The sequence below is a fragment of the Leuresthes tenuis genome, unplaced genomic scaffold (assembly GCF_036924035.1).
Source record: "Leuresthes tenuis unplaced genomic scaffold, fLeuTen1.0.hap1 SCAF_4, whole genome shotgun sequence".
NCBI classification, from domain to species: domain Eukaryota; kingdom Metazoa; phylum Chordata; class Actinopteri; order Atheriniformes; family Atherinopsidae; genus Leuresthes; species Leuresthes tenuis.
Window position 1 is genome coordinate 14,470,244 of NW_027325358.1, and position 20,739 is coordinate 14,490,982.

A 20,739-nucleotide genomic window follows, 5' to 3' on the forward strand; every position below is an offset into this window, starting at 1 on the left:
GAAAATGCACTTCGTCTACATTCACTAAAAATCCCTCCCTGTGGAGTTTCAGTTTAGTTTGTTTGGTTTTTCTGTGCCTTAGAGCGCAAACGCTGTGAAACAATCAGAGATTAATGTTTCATTGCTCTGCTTTGATGACTCTCCTGTTACAATTCTGGATTTTTACAACACGAGGCTCTGAATGTTGTGTTTACATAACTACTCCGGCAGTATCACTTAATAGAATTTGGGGATTTTATGAGCTATTGTGAATTTTAAACTACCTCCCTATCAGGGCCCTGTTCTGTGGCTGGAATTCCTCCCACAGAACTCGGTTTAGCTACCGGTTGCTGCAGGTGAAATCGAGGGGAAAGGACTAACTAAAAGATCCTGGTTCTTTGAAAAAGGTTCCAATGGCAGAAATGCTGCTAAAGTTACCAAACGGCAAAGAGGCCGCGATGCACCTGCAGGCTTATATTCAGCTTCATTTTCTGAAATAACAGCCGTTTATCCCAGGCCACAGTGACAGCTGACAGTCCACAAAATATTTCTTTATAATTGCCATCTTGCCACGTGTTTGGTTTTTATGAGTCTTTCTCTCTTATCTGTGATGACCAGTCTGAGCTGATTTGTCAAAAATGGGATTGGATCTGTTCTTTTAACAATAAAAGGATAGCTTTGATCAATTCTGAACCTCCAAATGAGCACAGTACAGCCTCCTTAACAGCAAGACTGAACCTCTTGGAAATTCATGGTTAACAAATCTGGAGCAAATATTCTCACTAAAACAAATATCAAAATGTCTGTAAATCAATAAGTCGACATCAGTTTTTGTTCAAATAAAAATCATTTGTCAAGTTTATGACTTAGCGATCCCTGTTAACTGATCACATGTGATAGAACTCCAACCACAGGAAAACTTCTGCATGCACTGCTACGAACTACTCGGCGTACGACGTGAAATAAAATCTGGTACACATGATGGGAATGTGCTTACGTATGTGTCCTCATCAATAATGAACACTAGAAATAGAAAGGGAAACCAGTGGTTCTGAAAATAAAAAGATAAAAGCCTCGCAGATCTAAAATTCTAGCCTCTTCTCCTCTCAAGAAGAGAGCTCATTAGTAAGGATGCCCAGCAACAGCAGCCAAGACAAAACGAAGAAAAAAAAAAAGCCAGGAGGGGGGGGGCAAAACAAAGATTTTTTTAAATATAACCCAGTAAGTGAACTCTTGGGTGACGCAGCATTAGAGTATGGCTCCTTTCAAAGGTAGGCCAAAGAACGTTAATCACCTGAACAGATAAGACGGTCTTCAGAACATCCTAAAATTTGGCTGGACAAGCTGTTCTTAATAAGAAAGGGAATGCATTAAACAGGAAGGCCTGGCAATGACAAAGATCTATCATTATAAAAGAATCTACAAGCCAGTGTCTGCACACAAGATAGTAATCCCACAAGTTGCTTTGGTTGGAAGCAGTCAGGAATGAATATGTTCGTATGGAAATAAGTCAGAACCTGTGACCTCAACATTCATCAAAGCCAGAGCGAGGGAATTATGAGAGATAAATGCCAAAAATCTGCAATGACCTATCCATTACAGCAAATTTCTCTTGCACATATTGCAAAACGATCGATTAACTAGTAACTTCTAGGACTACTTTTAACACTGAAGGGGCGCATGAATACTTTAGTGACCTGCTTCATGAATCCCTGTCACAAACGTCAGTATTCCGCGCCGCATCTCCTTTCTGACGTCCACGCAACAAAACTCCAGCCACACCAGGAATCCTGTTTGCGGGGACCGACGTTCCGCTCGGTCAGCCTCGTCTCTCCTCTAATTACAAATAGTTAACAGCTGTTTTGATTGGATTTGATTCTCGTTTTCTTTTGTTTGTACTGATCACTAATAAAGCACTTGATGACTCGGTGCCGTGATATACTGTTGAACTGCTCGGTCCATGACGGAGATCTCATTACACCAGCAGCCTGAGTGGTTGACAGTCACGCTCGTCTGTGTGATCAAAATATAGAGACAAGGCATAAATTATGGATTAGACTGCAGTAATGTGACGCACGAGTTAGTGTAATGAAAAATCCGATCGTCGGGTTCTTGAAGCATTCAGTTATGCGTGTCTTCCATGCATTCAGCCATTCATTTCCCCCTTAAAATACTTCTCCTTTCAGTCGCTCACCTCTTCACGCGGTCTGATGTAGAGGACTCTTAGTGTGCATTAGAGCACGGAGGAGTCTTAAATATTAGCTCCGAACAAAACTGACCTGATCCACTGACTGTGTAACCTTGAAACCTGGAAACACACACTCCTGCACACACTCGCTCGTTGCCTTAAAAGGTAGCGGCCATGCTTGACGAGACTTGTATTTCATTCACTCCACGGTTAAATGGAACCAAACCGCTTGCCCACACACATTTCGCTGAAGTCACCTGGTGGACTTAGTTTGGCCCCAGTCTGAGTCAGGGGAGTAAGAGAACCCGACACACACACACACACACACACACACTGTGGAGAGAAAGAGCCATTAAAAAGGAGAAGGGATCAGTTAGAACAAAGGGACGAGATGGATTAGCTGCATGAAGTTAAACTTGTGTGTTTGTGCGTGTCAGTAATGTTAAGGTCGCTACCAAGAAGGACTTATTTTATAGTCAATTTCATTCACATCTCAAACTCAGGAAGGTCTAAATTTATTCATCCCAGCCCAATGCTCAGTCCACTGTAATCCCTTCATCCAATAAAGGCGGCGCTGTACAACAACTGTTCCAGTGGACGCTGCTGGAATGACAGCTGGGTCCAATTGTGCTTGAAAAACTGTCAGATATGAGAACCAGTTGTGTGACTCAGTCTTTGGTGTCTTGCAGGTAAGGCTGCTGCCCTTGGGTTTATTAAATTGGCTCCCTTGTGCTACAGGAGTTAATCCATCACAAAAAAAAAGGAATTTTGGGTGCCTACCTGCAGGTTGTGTCTCTCCAGTCTCATCTCCAGTATGTTATTCTGTCCCTCCAAACGTTGTCGCTCTGTCTCCAAATCTTCGATTTTCTGTCTGCAAAATGTATGCACACACGCATTATTTACCATGGAGAATGGAGCTGACCGAATGGGTAACCTTATCTACACAACCAGGAGTTTTTCACGGCCTGGCTGCTGCAACAGGTTGCGCGGGCCAACTATACCTGAGTATGCTGATCTCCTCTTTGGTCACTAAAGAGCCGCTGTCAGCAGCAGCAGCAGCAGCCTGCTGCTTCTTTAAAGCATCCAGCTCCAGCTCCACCTGAGACAAATGGAAAGAAAATCAGTCCGTTGCACGACCATCGCACCGCATTTGGCAGGTGCCTGGCAGGAAGCTTTAGCCTGCAGATAAATCCTGACAATTGTATTACACCGGATTGCTGTTTCTGACAGCTACATCAGGACAGAAAAGGCAGAACATCTGAACACAAATATTTTTCAGACTCATTTTCTGTTTCATAATGTCCTAATCATTGTCCTCTCTACACTTGTACATGTGTCTGTCTCTTAGTTACTCTGCAATCTTGCTTTCTTTTTGCAATTATGTCTCATTTACATTTGAGTTTCTCTCTTTCTGACGGCATCCGTCTGCCTCTCTTCTCATCCTCACTCCCAGTGTTCCCAAGACGAGGAAGTAATTACTGCTATATGAGACAGGTGGATTTCATGCGTCAGTACTCCGTGCCATGGCTATGTTGATATCACCGTGGCAACAAGGAGCCACAAAAAGAAGGAAAACTGAGTAAAAACCCAAAGAATACAAAAGACCGTGAGAAAGTTTAGATCCAACCTGCCAAATTACTAGTTTTAGTTCATGAGTGAAATTCTGAACATGCGATTCCCAACTAAGGTCAGAAACTGCTAAATTAGCAGATTGATAAAAGGCATAACTAAGAAAAGGATGAGCAGCCTAATCGCCATTGTTGAGTTGAGTGAAAATACTTAAATACTACTTAATTAACATCTCTGATTCACATCCCATGTGATGGGATTACTGCCAAATACCGGAGACAGCACAGGTGATAATGAGGTTACATCGAGTGATATTCGACAAGTATTAAGTAAAGATAACAGCAATTCACACTTTTTCGGATCCCTTATTTATTTTCTCTATTTTTGGTTGTCAGAAAATGAAGAAGCATGATGAAGTAAAGCTGAACGGAGTCTTTATAAGAGGTTGACACTTTGGCTACCTTCTGTCTAGGGAAGGTGTGCATAAATACTTACTGTCTGCAGCTGGAGTTTGAGAACCCCACACTCCGCCTGTGCTTTGGTCAGCTGGGTCTTAATTGATAAGTCAAAGGGGAGAAAAAAAGAATATAAATAGATACTCCACACATAAAGTGGACAGTGACATCATCCCACATATATCTAATACAGAGAGTATAGAGACCAATGGTTGAAATAAAGTTCTATCAGCTGTAAACTTCAATTAATAGACAAAGAAAATAATAATAACTTGCTAAATAAAGAGGGTTGAGTATGTAGCTACAACAAGTAGCTGCAACTGAACCACGTGTGGCCTATATAATAGGGTCTTTATACCATCAGCATAACAGCACACAACAATAAGCGTAATAAATGGAAAGCAGGTAAAGGAGTGGAAATCTAAAAAAGGAGTTTTTTTTCTGTAAACACTAAACTACATTACACACGGGTAAAGTATCTTACACTAAAATGTGAACATGAATGCCTGCACACTCACCTCCATCTCTGTATTATGGCTCTGAGTCCTCTGCAGCACTTCCTCTGCCTCTTTGAGGCGTTTACTGAGTTGAGGGGAATACTCTGTGGATGCCAACTCACTGTCATAGGACTCTAGTATCGCACGCATCCCATCACGCTCCTGAAACACAAACAGGTACTCGTCAAATGGGTTTACAGAGATGGAAACCCTTTACGGAAGCAATTTCTATGCGAGCGACACGGAAAATTAAAGCTGGGTGATCCTAACTGTCCGATAGGAACGGCAGAGTCCAAAAACTCTCCCCGAACTAAGCAAGTGTGTTCGGCTGTGATGAAAACTCACTACAAATCCCGGAGGAGTAACGTACTTAAACAGAGGACAGAACGGCAGCGCTCAGGCAGGTTTATTGAACAGTTCTTGTACAAGAGAGAGCAAGACTCCTGTGTCAGAGTGTAGCTGACTTACAGGTTTAGTGCATGTCGTATTATACACAGGAGAAGAAAGAAATGTCCACGTATCAGACCATGCAAGCTAACAACTTCTTATCTCCTGATGAGCTGGGTGGCCTGATGGAGTGCACAAACCAAAATGTAACAATGAAATACACAATTGTTTGATTGGAGACATCTGTCTGGAAAAGGGAGACCAAGTTTCACAAGTAACAAAAGAAATATTGTACTGTAACATCTGGTGCATCTAATGCCTGGGAATGAATATCAAGTCTTACAAAGTGATTTAAGCACGATGAGACACAAGCATAAGCCTAAATAGAATCTTCCATTACAATACGAGTGTTGTGTCACGTTCTTTAATAAAATAAAAAACAATAGAAAGACTTTAAATATTTATCTAAAGTAAGGAGTGTAGGGGACTGAGGGCAACAAAGTGAGTGGAAATGTTTTATTTTCATTCTCACACCACAGCAAAGCGACATAACTGGGCTTTGTAACTGTCACCAACTCATTACACTGTCTTCATCAAAAGTCCACCTCAGAGAGCCCAAGTCTGAATATTCACTCTGTATTTTGAGTGCACGGATTAATGATTAAAACTGTGTGCTGAGGAAAATGTAACGTTTAAGGTCTCAACTCGGGCTTAATTCAAGACGCCTGAAGATAAAGTTAACAGTAAAGTACTAAGAAACCTTTTATTGATGCAAATTCAGTGCCAGTCTCCTTCTCTCCCTGTGCTACCCCACTCGGTGTCATAGAGTAAAGCAGACGGCTCTTTCTGACAATCAGGTTTTTAATAAATGGTCAGGCTGCTGAGGGCTCTCCTTGAACTGTGAGAGTCATTGAAAGCTCAATCGTCAATCATTAGCACGGCTAATTTGGGAAAGGGCCAGCATTTCAGACTCAATTAAGGTAATAAACACTTAGAAAGAAACACCACTCCAGATAACAACATGTAATATGTGCGGATTGGCCTAAAGGCAGATTGTAATTCCTGGATGTAAAATCTTATCATTCGGCCGCAACTGTCCAGTCACATTAGCACGAGGACAAGTACCTGAACACAAAGCACATGATAACACCAATTAGAGTCCATCTGCGCTAAAAGCCCAAAGACGAATACAAAAAAAAAAAAAAACCCAAGTTGGATTCATTTAAACGGACACAACATCACACAGCAGCTGAATACGGCCACCGAGGAGAAAGAAGAACACAAACCAGACATCAGAGTGAACGGAAATCGTTAGCGGACGGCACAAATACATTTGGAGGTCAGAGTTTGCTGCAAATACTGATCAGCAGGCCCCTTTGGCTGTTTACGGACTATTAACGTGCAAAGATATTCACTCAATCTTAATCAAAATCTGTCAGCTCTGCTCTGATAAAAGAAAAAAAAAAAACTCTCCAGTCAAAAACAAAAAGGGAGCAAGAGGACAGATCGTTACGGTTTTCATCTACTTTTTATTTCAAAATTGCTTTCGTGTCGACCGCTTTATCTTGTGCGTGAAGCGGGGCTGTGCCTCTAATGGGTCGGCGAGGCCCATATAGCAAAGCTATACGACGAACAATATAAAGTGTAAGTGCAGGCAAATGATAGCAGGAGGAAGACATGGCCTTCTGGCAAAGACAGACGACTTCATTTCACTGGAAAGAGCGAAAGAACCCAGTTTGTTCTCTGTTATGCAACCTAAAAGTTGGTGCGTTGGTGCGGCACCTGTGAACCAGTGCGTGTGTGGAAATGTACCTCAAGAAAGAGAAGGAGCTATATGGATCAAACAATTTTACCCAGCAAGTGTCTCCTCCAGGAGAGGAGCCTTGTGGGTAACTAGCCTGTGATGTTGACCTTTCAGTGAGAAGTGAAGTAGTTTTCTATTGCAAGTGTTTGAGAAGTAACATTAACAGCATGCAGCCCTAACTGCCGAGCTAAGTTGTGTATTTTAGGTGAAAAAGAGTTTCTTTAGTGTCCCTTTGCACCTCCCCACCATGGCAAAGCTGGTCCAAACCCTAGAGGCCACTGAAAAGCTAATAGCCAACCCAGAACAAAGACGTTCAGCTTGACTTGACTGTACAAGCTGACAAAGTGAAATAAACTTCAGGCCACAAACTGAGCCAAAATGAACAGAACTATGCTGAGTTTGTCTGTAAAGAGAGGTTACTCAGTAAGTTGTAAATGTGAGGAGAGAAATATGTGATCAGATTTTATTAGTGAGATTGAAAAAGCTGTCTTAATGCTCCCCAACTCCCTGTCCATTTAAAGTCTTTCAAAGCTTATTGGCAGAGTGACGGAAGTAAGAAATGAATAGCAAACCTAGAGAAAATCCAACTGTAGATGATGAGGATGGAGAAGCATTCGGAAAATGCTGACACCCCCCCTCCTTACACAGTGATCAAGTAGTCCAGAAACCTGGGTTAGATGTCTTTCAAATGATGTTGCTCACTTCATTCCCTCGATATTAGGAGGAAACGTTTTTATTTTCTCTTTATGGACAGGATGACCAAGACGTGGAATCAAAGGCAAAGATTTCCTTCCAACATGAAACGATCATGTAGTTTATAAGGTAAAAATCCAGCAAGAAAAGAGAGAATGTTCCACATTTCAGGTGCAGCTTGCTGCTCAACCACAAACTTATATCATCTCTGCATTAAACAGACGCACTGAGCTGCTGCGGGTCTGTGCAGCCGCTTGATAGGCAGGGATCAACTAATCGACTGTATAGAAGAGACTGAAATGACTAAATTAGGTACATCCAACCAAGCCGCAACGCAAAAAGCTGCCATTCACTACCTATCAGTGTCATTTATCATTTTAAAAAGGGCTTCCGTGAATATCCCGTTTTCAGAAATGGCACAACGTCTGTGCAGCTCACTGCAGGTGATGCTGATGTGTCAACCAAATAACAACGGTCAGCTCAGCACGTGTTTATTCCATCTTTATTTCCTCATTACTGACGAGTGTTTTGCTGAAGAACAGAAATAGAATTTTAAAGTAAAAACATTCATATTGTTTATCTATTTGCATGGCCCCTAAATAGATAAAGTAAGACTTCACTGTGATATTTTCCCTTTGAAATACTTTTTTTGGGAACATTTTACTGTAAATCGTCTGTTTACGACCAACTCATTCATCGCTAATGCAGCAGAGAGGCATCTAAGGGGATTTAAGGGGTGCACACTTTTGTACCGGTGTTCCCAATTTTTAAAAGGTTTACAAAGTTAAAAAGGTAGTCTGAAGGCCAAAGACTATTTTCACTTAGTCATGTTTCCATCGGTGGTACAACAACTTTTTCAAATATAGAATATTTTCTTTGGTGCTGGCATCAAGTTTAAAATTCTAGGATCGAGACAAACCTCCAAGACTCAATCTGAAAGAGCGTTCTCAGTCTTCAGGCTTCCACATCACACTTGTATAAGCTGCCTCTTCGACTGACTTCCAAACCAGTTATTATGCACCCACCAAAAAAAAAAAAAAACGATGTCGTAGCTTTAAACTCAGATTTAAGGGGATCTCAAAGAAGTTTCCACTTTCAACAGACAAACCTAAGAGCAGTTCTCTGGCGTCAGACTCTTAACTTTCACCGTTCGGCAGAGTGAAGGTCAAACACCCGAGAGATGCAGCAGTAACTAAAACACATTTTACAAGATGTCTGACGTTCTCTGCCGTGAAATCTGAGTTGTTTAAGGGCACTAAAAAGTTTCTTTTACGCAGAATCCTAAATCAATGAGGGTTGGTGTTAGAAGGCATATTATTATAATGAATAATAAAGACTTTGGTTTCAGCCCTGCCGTCTTTCATCCATTAGTGTGCAGCGGTTTTCTGTGGAATCATATAAAATGAATGAAAGAAAAGTGATGAATAAAAGCCTGAAGTTATTTAGGCAGTTGAGGCATGAATGTCTCAACTACAGCCATTAAGGTAGCCATAAGGAACTTTGGGAATATTTTGCTAATTAATGCATCATCAAATTACTATGTGACCACAGAGAGCTACTTTTTCATGGATAAATACTACTGAACTCCCTTTTTATAGAGTACTCACTTCAGTGAGCAGCAGTGAGTTTCACACCGACTTTGATGAAACAAGATCTCTTACAAAAATGTTTGTTTGTTTTTTGCAAATTTCACACCAAAGTCTGAGAAGTTTGCTGCCTTTCAAAATGCTCTCTGTTATTTTCGCACTATATTATATACATCTGGCAACATTCAAATCTATAATAATAAAAAAAAAAATAATCAGAAAAAACTAAGTGTTTTAGCCATAAATCAGAACATTGATTTGCATATTTGTTGGTTTGATAGCATGGCTAAAACATGCCATAACCAAAGCTGAAGGTGGTCCAACAGAAACAGTGTATGACTGTTTATTGTTTTGGGTTTTTTTTGGCCAGGCAGTAGAAGAACTACTCAAACTGGCTTAAACATAGAGGTATAGCCTATTCTGCAAAGTAAAGCTTGACATGGGAGCTCATAATGCAGCTTTGAGGTATTCAACTTATGATGAAACCCGAGTTCTCTGTGATCAAATGACTCCATTGATCATTAGCTATGAAAGCTGTCAAAGATTTGGTGATCCTCCTCCTCCTCTTCCTCCTCCTGCTCCTCCTCCTGCTCCTCCTCCTCTCTCTCTCTTTCTCTCGCTCTCTCTCAGAGTTTTAATCCTTAGACTATAGTGGAAAAACAGCTAACTTAGTTCCTAAAAATCATTTGTATTTGCATTTTTGGGAAGCTGATTTCACAGACCGCATGCATCTTATGTGGTTTGTGGTGAGTTCATAAAACACTTCTAGCAAGCACATCTGAATAAAGAGGTGCGACATATTAAAAAGTGCAGTACTCAACTGCAACAGATGTACTCTGTAATTCACTGACTGGAGGGGGTGGAAGATAAACAAGAATATTTCACACCAGCTGAAAACGTGGCTGAGTCTGAATGACTTAAAGTGCTCTCCGAGTCGCATTTAATTCTGCCTCCTTATGATGGTGTGGCTACAAGTGCGTGTGTGAGCTGTGTGCTAAGAGACTGTGCACGATGACCTAGGGAACAACACATACACACAAATCGATATCACAGGGAGGTCTCGCCAAGTACTGCAGAGCAGGAGGAGCAAGGAAGACAGAAGAGTCACATGACAGTCGCTGGCCAATTAGGAGGAGTGAGGGGCAGGAGCAATATTAGAAATTCTGTACTCGTCTTGAGATTCAAGTCCCTACTGTGTTCCCACAGTTTCAAAAGCAACTTGCTGATGCAGTGGTGTTTGAGTGTTTTTGATTGCCAGGTACCTTGGTTAACAACAGCACTCGCTTCTGTAGCCGCCGGACAAGAGCATCTTGTGCCTCTCTCTTCTTCTGCTCCTCAAGAGTCTTGCTGCACTGCTGGGTCAGTTCTGCACGAAGCTCCGACTGCGAACGCTCCACGCTCCTCACCCTGAAAGAGCAGAATAAATGAATAGGTGGGAGGTAATTGTGTGTGTGCGTGTGCGCATATTAATAAGAGGAGGGGGAGGGCTGGGAAAAGGGAAGCAGGTAAATTATGGTTGGATGTTCAGACAAGTCGAGAAAAGCAATTTATTGTCGATTTAGAACAATACTCCCAAACAATCAACTTACCTGACTGACACCTAATAATTGCTACACCAGAGTCCAAAAATCATTTTGCAGAGGGGATTTGCACCACATCTGATCAACTGAACAATAATTACACTGAAGGGCAATAATTATACTCCAAAGTCCCTTTCACCATCCCCTCCCATATTCATAACTCTCCCATTTTGCTTTTTTTCTAATATTTCATAATGAGCTCAATACATTCAGCAGCAGAGAAATGCTTGTTAACTAATGAAAGCCTTCTTAGCTGGACTCAGCTGCAGCATGAATATACCAGAGTATGCACACAGTTCTCCCTAAAGACATCACCCCTGTCTAAAGAGGACAAGTTTAATTAGTGAATTCCTTCTCTCACGCTCACAAGCTTTCACATATACATTCACACGCTCACACACCAATGGTTACTGTCAGGAGTGCTATCAGAAGCAAGGCCAGTTTAATTAACTTTGCGACAATTAAGGACTTCTCAGAGATATGCTCTAATAGATACATGAGGGAGAGAGGCATGCGAGGCAGACAGACTGAGAGAAATAGGTCTGAAGTGAGAGGAAGGGATTTTGTCTGAGTCAGACGGTGTGTGTGTGTGTGTGTGTGTGTGTGTTACCGGCTGTTGAGCGTGTAGTTCTGCTCTTTGAGAGCGATTTCTCTCTGCTGGATCTGAATCACCTCCCTGGACAGATCCTCTGGTTTCCTGCAGAAAGACACACAGCGCAGGATAGTTAGCATAAACATGTCCACACACAGAGGGACACACACAGGATGCATAATCAATAGAAGTGAGAAAGCAGAAAGGAAAGAGTGGATGAAAACAACACGGTTTGTCTTATTATTTAGCTTCTTGGCCAGTGGGAAGCTGGGAAATAAAATGATCAGCAGGCAGAAAGAGACGAGTGAAGGATGCTGGACACCACTCAGCTAAACAAACATTCAGCGCTGGAGACTGACAGATTACAAAAGACACACACACACACACTCGCACGCCAACTGGAAAAATAACGATGCAAAAGCTCAAAATACTTCTAAACCCATTTCATCCAAGATACTTCAGCCTTCCCAATCTTTATGTCCTGTAAAACGGGCATGAGCTTATTTTTGCTGGCAACCTTGGCTCAAAATGTCAGACTTTTATAAAGGATTCCCACACATGCATTTCAGGCGTCAATGGCCTTGCTTCTGACTGATGTCTTCCATTGCTTTGCTTTGATGGTGTAAAGCTTGCAGGGAAAAGTTGAGAAAAACTTTTCAAGCGGAAGCACATGTAACAGCCAATCAGATCGCTCGACTGATTGTCCCCCACATTGACAAGAACATCAGGCCGGCACGTTGTCGAGCGTCAAAGCGTCACGTCTGTGTATATCCTGCCAAAGTGAAGCAGTTATATCAGGCTCGGTGACAAGTGGAACAGACTTGAAAAATTTGACCTTTTTTTTGTGTTGTGCCCTATTATTAAGTAATCTGCACATATCAAGTAATCAGTCATTTAATATAATGGCCAAATGCAATGGCTTATTTGGCTTTTATAGCACTTCGACTGTAGCTAGGCAACGGTTTATGTGTGGATATGAATTTGTGACTAAACTACATGTTTGTGAATCTTATAATACCTATCGCACCTCTCGCATCATGACAGAAAGAGCCATTGTTATTCCACATTACCCTGAAGAGAGCATGATTAACATTCTCTTGAGTTTATACGGTGTTCTTTCCTCCACTTTCAGATCACAAGCCTCCGTTGATGTTGAAAATCGCAGGTTGCATGCTATCGGGTGAGATGTTGCGAACAACTGCGAGGTGTAACAGTCGAGAGTAAATGTGCTGCCAGGGGACTGCATGTCTGCCGTTAGTCTGCTTTAGCCCCCCCCTTTGGTAAATGAGGGGCGTGATTAACACCAGATTTTACTCTAGTGCCTTGTTTAAGTCTTGTGGGCTGAATTTTCATAAAATATTGAATAACTTAAAGACAAACTCATGCTTCCCACTCAAACTCACGCTCATGTTTTTTTCAGACACACACATTTATCACCCCGATTTCAAACTTGGACTTGGAAGCCATTTTTTTTTTATTTTTTTTTTTTACTGAACCTCGTTTAACATACAATTTTTATGTTTTCTAAAATATTTACACACCAACTCCACCAGCACACATTCACATGAAATATGGAGGAGAGTTTGTGCCGTGAAAAGAGAAAGACTTCTTGCATCTGAGCTAATCCAAATGCCAGATCGAGGAAGTGCAGGTCGCGGAAAAACTAATTTTGTCGGCATCGGTTATAGATACACCGGGACTGCAACCACTACCAAAATGCACGACAAAACTGTCCGACCGCGGGATCGTGGCAACCGAAGAAACAGCTTCACGTGTGGCAAACACACACATAAGCCCTCATAGTTCTATCATCCAGTGTGACCCAATACACCCCCTTTGAATAAAAGGTCCTGCTTCCTTGATGAAAATATCACCAAGGAGCGACCAAGATATTGTCTGCAGCGACTTCTTCAAAAACACTTCAATTTCCCGTCCTTGGGCAGCTGAAATTCCAGGAAAATATCTTCCAGTTCCTTCAGGTGTACGTCTTAAAACCACATGGGCCTGCACAAAAGCATGCGCAATCTTATCAACAGGCACAACAGAAGGAAAAGAAATGACTTGTAGCAACCAGCCAGCTGCTGGCGAGCTCCAGCTGCGGGTCTACTTCACCAGGCAGCCACACTGATTGTCTCCTCTGTCCAAAAGCTATTGTTTTTTTGGCCAAAAACAACAACAACAAAAAAAAGGGGCTGTTTATCTAAATTCGGGAAGCAGGACACAAAGTCAATTTACATATATATTCGTTTCACACCAACAATATCCAACCTAGCATGTGACAGATAGTTAGAATATTTTAACTGACAGCAAACAACATAAATCACCAGAAGCTTGTTTAGTTAAAATGGCAAAGCGGAAACGAACTGAACAACCAGAAGCGAATAGACATGAAGAGATATTTCAGTTAATGACTGGACAGGAAGCTTTCTGTCACCCACTTTAATTTCCCCTGAAACTTGTGACTATATTTAACTACAACTACAGTGGTTCATTAATCCAGATTCAGTTCCATCGAGATTGTAATTCCTAAACTTTCTCATAAAAACGATCTACTGCCCGACAGGCTCGCTAAAGTGACACTTTAAAAGCCTACAAGACGATTACAATTTCCTAAACGTGCAGAAATCCGTGTCAATACTCATTTTAATACGGCGTTGTTGTTGCTCAGAGTGCAATAAAGGCAAACAAACTGCTCAATGAAACACACTTTCCTCCATTTAACAGAACAACAATTCTTTTTTTTTCTTGGTGAAACCAGCAAAAACAGCTCAGAGGGGTTCCTGAAACCCAGGTGATTTGAAGATCAACTGCACTCGTGCGGTAAATGACACGGACGTTTGATCACCTGGCTTTCAAAAAGGCTTCAAATTCCAACTCAATTTATCCAGGTTGACGGCCAAGTTGGACTTTCAAAATGGACTTTCAGGAAAATGGACAGCCCAGTTATATGCTCCATCCATCCGTTTTCTATACCCGCTTATTGATGGAGCCTGGAACCCTCTCGCTGTGAGGCGACGGTGCTAACCACCACACAACCGTGCAGCCCTCGGTTATATACGCTATATTTCAAATTCAAGCTCATATTGCATTCCTGCACCTCTTTGAATAAGTGTAAATTAAACAGGTGTCAGGTCCCATAATGCAAACACAAACTGAAAAGTAACCTCAGATGAGGAAAGCTTTTGGGGCTGGCATTATGACACGAACGCACTAATGAGAAATAATCGCCTCGGCAAACAGATTTTTAATGAAGAGGTGCCATCAACAGGTGCGGATCAAAAATAACTCTGGACTGAATTGGAGAGCGATAACAAAATGCACAATGTGGTGCTGAGCAACCCACCGTCCAACAGCAGTCCTCTGTGAAGTCTTATCATATCAAACATACCTCATATTAGATAAACCACGGCGGTTCGGCCGGTCAGGGCCGGGCCAGCTGGAAAAACAGGAGGGAGACCAGATGCATTCTGCCAGAGTAAATGAGACAGATCTGACTGGCTCCCAGGTTAGAAGGGTTCACTTTATTTTGTAATTTACCAGAAGCTGGCATCTATCTTTTTTGCCCCTTTTTTTGGCCCAATAGGCAGGAGAAACACTTATTTTATATAACCTCACTGTCATATGGTATAAACCAAACATGCTGTGTGGATGAGCTACATTTACCTTTGTGTTAACATAAAGGCCAGAGCTAATTACAAAGAAAATGGTGTGTGCGCACGCGTGAGAGTACATGCACATGCATGTGATGCACTGGTTTAAAACCAGTCAGATCCGCTCCACCGCTCACAAGGAGACATCATACTGTTTTCTGATTGTCAAGCGGACCAAATGCATCGAGACACACTTGATACCAACACACACAAGCAGAGACAAAACAAACAAATGACTATGCACACTGGTGGAATGAATCCACGAGTGAATGAATCCAATGATGAGGTACAATTATTTGGAATGACGAAAGCACCACCTACTGGCGATGCCTTGTATTTCATTACAAATATAATGTCAAAAATGGACACTTTTGCGTCCATCTTTTGTTCTCTGACCTTATGTTGAGTCCAGTAGATTGTCCAAGGTTTTCCCAGGCGTGAAGCTTCTCAGTCAGCCTCTAAAAATAAAAATAAAAAATGCATCAAACATGTAAAGCTTATCTCGAACCTAAGGCTGATAACTGGCTTTGCGACAGTTTGGAAGCTTCATCATCATACTTTGTGTTTCACAACGTGCTCAGTGGGTGAAGTGGAAAACTGCCGCGAAGTCATATCTGTTTTTAACAAAGTGCAACTCAACAGTCTTAAAATCGTGGCCATTTCTTTTGTGCTTTTTGGCTCTGTACTCCTATCATTCAGATTCCGTGTCATCACGTAAACGTTTTAGATGTCCAACGGCCATCTTCTAGTTTCTTTCATATTTCAACAAGCACAGCTTAAGTTAAACTCGAATGCAGACGGATGTTGAAATCCTCCAATTGCTTTGAAATATCCCTTTGAGAAAGTGATGGCCCCTTTGCTCCTTCACAGTCTCCAATACAGCGTCAATACGACTTTCTTCAAAACACACTTATCTGCGGTAAGTGAGGAGAATGGAGTGCTTATTACGCTGAATGAGTTTGCGAGAGGCTTTTAGAAGAGCAGGGTTTGGACGTCTTTTGAGAGCGATCATAACGGCCGAGCATGGCAGGGTTCAACTGCTGTGAGCTGCGAGAGAATAAGAAATAGATAAATGAAGAAGATCTTTAAACCCACGTCAATGCACTCAGCGGTCGTGCACGGTCTTTGCAGTGTGATGCAATGCGATCTGAGATTTATGCTGGAAATTGTTTGTCAGACTTTCAAGCAGCTGTACAGCACAAGGGAGTGTGTCAGTGTGTGTGCTGCTGCTGCGGAGATGTTGCCGTTTACAGCCACAGGTGACGATGCTCCCTGACCTTTCAGAGGTCTTCAGTGCAATCATACCATATCAGCTTGGCTGGCATGGAACCTGGGCTGCGGCAGTGTCATTAAAAAGTATCAATATCAGTTACGTGGTACTTCCTAAAGTGGAGAACGGAAAACAAAACAAAACGCTATGCAGTGGAAAATCTGGCCTGCCACTCTATCAGCTCCACTTCATTAAAAACAGACCAAATTCACTTTTAATAAATTCCCCATTTTCAGTAAATGCTTGTAACGCACAACTGCACAAGGCTTACCTCTTTCTCCAGTTCGATGTTGACCAACTCTTCCTTGGTTTTCTCCATCCTCTCCAACTTCTTCCGTAGTCCCTCCACCTCCTCTTTCAGCAGGCTGCAATTCTCTCGACTCTCCCTGAATAGAGCAAAGACAAAGCCACAAAATTTTCTTTGGACTCATCGATAAATGTAGAATTGACACTCTGGTCACTAGCAGGGTTGGATTTTGAAACCCGGTTTCAAATGCTGTTAAGCTTCTACAAAAGACTCCAGCAACACACACACACAGAATACTGCAAATTATGAGGTCTAAAAGATGAACAGTAGCCTTTTTTTTTCCCCCCAATAGGGGTCAGATGTATAGAGCATAAATACATGAGCATTGAATGAAAACGTGTTTCCCACCAAAATTTCAACATTGTTAACATTGTCGTATTGCAGATGACAGCGAACACATGTTATGAGTGATAACATTACTTTGGTTTGTCAGACATGTAACTCCACATATAAGGTAACATGTTATAGGGGAACTCCGTTGTTTTTTTTTTTAAACCTAGACCTAATTTTTGGCATGATATACACACCTCTACTGGGACCACTTCACCGACACACATGGCTGCAGCAGCTCATTCACTCCGGTAAGAACGTCCATCTTACTCAAAGTCGTCGTTCACATTGTCAACATTTGATAAATATTCTGCCATGTTGCACAAAACTAGCAGTAGCAAACTCTGTGTGAAGTTAGCAGACTGTCACAGAGCAAGGAATAAATAAATTGTGCTGCAGGGGGGCGTGTGGATGAAGTGGTCCCAGGAGAGTGTCTGTGTAGAAATCCCTCCGTTAGCTCTCCTATAGCCGCAAGTAGCCACATAACAGCACCTATTAGCTAACAGAGCTATAGTACACATTCGTTCATTCATTCTTCTTAAAGTATTGGTGAAATAAAGACAGATAATGCCTTATTTAGAGGCTGCATCGTCCCTGCCCCGTTCACTCCGTTATATGTATATACGCCAATCGCGACTTATCTAAATAGCTTCCGAAGGACGCCGACTTTCACCAAACTGTTCTCAGTGAGTAGATAAACTAGGTTTAAAAATACCGGAGTTCCCCTTTAACGACGCTTCCCGCACTTCAGTCCCAAAGCTTGCATACAGCATTCAGATGATAAAGGACACACAGCATCAACCTGAACAGATGGGAGCAAGAGTAGCAGTGTCATCTGTCACATAACGGCACATAACAGACAGAAATGAGTTTGACCTGAGAAAAGCGTTATCATCTCTGAGGCACTTAAGCTCCTTTTCCATATCTGGAACTCTGGCCGCTTCTGACTTAACAGTTTTCACGATGGCCATGTCCTGCTCCTGGAGTGCAAGACACCTCTCCAACTCCTGCCAAATTCCCAAAAAGAATGATTTAAAAAAAAATTAAAAATTAAAAAAAGCCAACAGTATATTCGGTGCACTTCTAAAGCATTCAGGGCTTTCGCTGTTGACACACACACAAGCAACTTTTAAGCAAAAATGTACACCGTTTATGAGAATATCATTAAGAGACTACAGAGAAAGACAGTTAATGCAAGAAAGGTGACATGTTCAAAATGATCAAAAGAAAAGTCTCCTGACTTAATGTTATTTTTGCACAAAAGCAGCTGACATCTGACAACTTAAACCCTGCTCTTTTCTTAATTTGGTCTATCCGAGTCCTTAATAAAAGGGTGACTGAGAGCGGCAAGGGATTCATCTTCACAATGTACTGCCAACTTAAAATCACAGTGCAGACCATAAATATAACATTTATCATCGTGTTCTCATATTACTAACTAACTATTTCACCCACTTGCATCTCGGGATCTGTCACTGGTGGAAAGACATATTGCGATCTCACTTTCTGCCTGATATTTAAATAGGTCCACAATGCGATATCTCCGTGAGGTCAGATCAAAGTGTGTCCGAAAAACCAACATACCTTAATCTTGATTATGTGCTCGGAGCAAGAGGACTGGGCAGCTTGGAGAGTTTGGCAAAGTTGAGAGACTTCCTGATACTTTCTGATGAAAAATACCAAACAAAGAAATGCGCGTTCAGCATCACCTTATGGAGGAACGGCTCGATATTCTTTACCATGAAACTGGCTCGGCACCTGCGTTGTAAGTCTAGCTGTTCCTGTAACTCCTGTTTTTCCAAGGTTTGGGTGGAAATTGTTGAGTCTTGGTTTAGAATTTTCTGCCGTAGCTCTCTGATGTCATCCTTCAAAGAACTGATGGTCTGGAAAAAGATTACAGGGGTGAGCTGAGATAAGAAGAGACATGACAGGCTAAATGTGTCAGTATGCCAGTGTGTGTGTGTGTGTGTGTGTGTGTGTGTGGGGGGGGGTTACCTGATTGGATGTACTCAGTTTGGTATCTCGCTCCTCAAGTTTCTTGTTCAGAGCCTCAAGGTTTTTACGGAGAACTCGGTTCGCCTCCACCTGATCTGACAGGTTTTTATTCGCTTCCGTCTCTCTCTCCTCCAACTTTTTTATTCGGCCAAAAAGTTCTTGGTTCTTGTCCACCTCATGCTTTAACATAAACGATTGAGAGCAAGGTTTATTTCTCAATCTCAAATCAATTGCAGCGAATTCCATGCAAATAGAAACCATCTCCATATTCTGCTCTAATTCACTGTAAGCATATCGTATGTGTCCTATACCTCCAAGTCTCGTGCACTGTCGGAAGCCGCCTTCTCTAGTTCAAAACGAGCTCGTTTGTGACTCATTTCCATATGTTTCTTCTCTTGGTCCAACTGGAGGTAGCGGTTCTGAGAGCGTACCCTCTCCGCTGCTTCCAAAAACTAAAAGGGAGAGAAAAGGCAGTCAGCGCAGCGACTGAATGCCGATCTTGCTTTTAGCGGGTTTCTGTTTACCTCCATGCTGCGTTTGTACTGACTCTGCAGGTTCCCACTTCCTGCAGAGTGATCCGACAGCCGCTGTGGATGATCTGGGCGACTGATGAAGGTATTGAAGGACTTCAGAGTTGTTAATACGGTAGTGTCATCTTCTAAATCCATTTTAGGTCTCACTGGTGTTACAGAGCTCTAATGAGAGGTTCGAGTTATGAACAAGAGTATAGCAACACAAATATCTGAAACAACACATTCATCGATAATGGCAGAATACCCACATTCTTCATGAAAGTTATAGGACACAAACACATGAATGTGACATACTCTAGTGCATCACTAAAAACAGCTCTGCTAAAGTAACAGTGCATAAGTGCCAGCAATAAAAATGTACAACTGTAATAATTACCCGTCATTATCTATTTACTAAGGAAGCTTCAGTTAATAAGCAGTGTGTTACTGTTGTAGTATCTGGAGATATAGCTGGTTGGAGCAACGGATTAGACAAAGGGTAACGGATAAATCTGAGGTCTCCCAGGATGAAGAATGGGAAAGATGAAAAGAACCCTCTGAACTGTTATTGAACTCAAACACTGCGAGTTTAGCAGGTGGAGCAATTAATAACTTCAGACATCAGATTACAGTTTGTGTCATCGGTTAACGTCATACAACACAGCATCTAAGGGTAAAGCGACATTAGCCTCCATGCTCACCATTTCAAACCACAACACAAGTTACACAACTTTACCAAAAAAAGTTGAAACAAAAAAGCCAAATTTAAGTGGGTCAGCGCATTATGCAGTTACTCTGACAATTTCAATACATCCCTTGGAGTTGAAGTTAGCGTGTTGAACCGTTGTTTTTGTCAGTAGATGACCACACGGTTAACATGAGCTACATTTTATATTGACAGTGTGTCTACAGGTCGTGTTGGCAAGCTCATCACTTTAAAAAAAAAACAGCAAAGGGTTTTGGCTGGATGTACGACACCTCACCTCAGAGCTGACTTGTTTGTGACACGGAGCAGCTTCGTCAGCTATCCCTGACCTGCTAGCGTGCTAGCTGCAAGATAAGCAGAACTCCCTCCAGTTTAACTCGAACAGAATGTGTGTAGTATCGCGAGACTACCATCCGGAAGTTGGTTGTTTTGTGTTGTTGTATTATAAATCATTTAATAATATAAAAAGAAGATAGGGAATAAAACTTTTTGTGCAGTGAAAGTTTATATGTATAACGGGAGATAATGAACGTAATATTTTTTGTAATGTCAAAAACTGAAAAATGGAGACAAAAATGGAGAAAAAGCAAGTGTCGGATAAATCAACATAAATGGGGAAGTGCAAGAAATCACTAGATT

General features: G+C 41.8%; 1 protein-coding gene across 1 annotated transcript in view; it reads right to left on the bottom strand.

The window, feature by feature from the left end:
• Window positions 1–20,477, bottom strand: part of mad1l1 (mitotic arrest deficient 1 like 1) — a 47,135-nt gene extending 26,658 nt beyond the window's left edge. The window contains exons 1-15 of the mRNA XM_072384717.1: window positions 20,378–20,477; window positions 19,407–19,577; window positions 19,194–19,334; window positions 18,883–19,062; window positions 18,646–18,770; window positions 18,472–18,553; window positions 17,764–17,894; window positions 16,522–16,636; window positions 15,377–15,438; window positions 11,349–11,435; window positions 10,421–10,565; window positions 4,710–4,850; window positions 4,232–4,288; window positions 3,169–3,266; window positions 2,948–3,038 (exon numbers count right to left, since the gene is read on the bottom strand). Coding sequence (XP_072240818.1) covers window positions 2,948–3,038; window positions 3,169–3,266; window positions 4,232–4,288; window positions 4,710–4,850; window positions 10,421–10,565; window positions 11,349–11,435; window positions 15,377–15,438; window positions 16,522–16,636; window positions 17,764–17,894; window positions 18,472–18,553; window positions 18,646–18,770; window positions 18,883–19,062; window positions 19,194–19,334; window positions 19,407–19,550 — 1,599 coding nt within the window. The 5' untranslated portion in view covers window positions 19,551–19,577; window positions 20,378–20,477. The remainder of the gene's footprint in view (window positions 1–2,947; window positions 3,039–3,168; window positions 3,267–4,231; window positions 4,289–4,709; window positions 4,851–10,420; window positions 10,566–11,348; window positions 11,436–15,376; window positions 15,439–16,521; window positions 16,637–17,763; window positions 17,895–18,471; window positions 18,554–18,645; window positions 18,771–18,882; window positions 19,063–19,193; window positions 19,335–19,406; window positions 19,578–20,377) is intronic.
• Window positions 20,478–20,739: the final 262 nt, after the last annotated feature.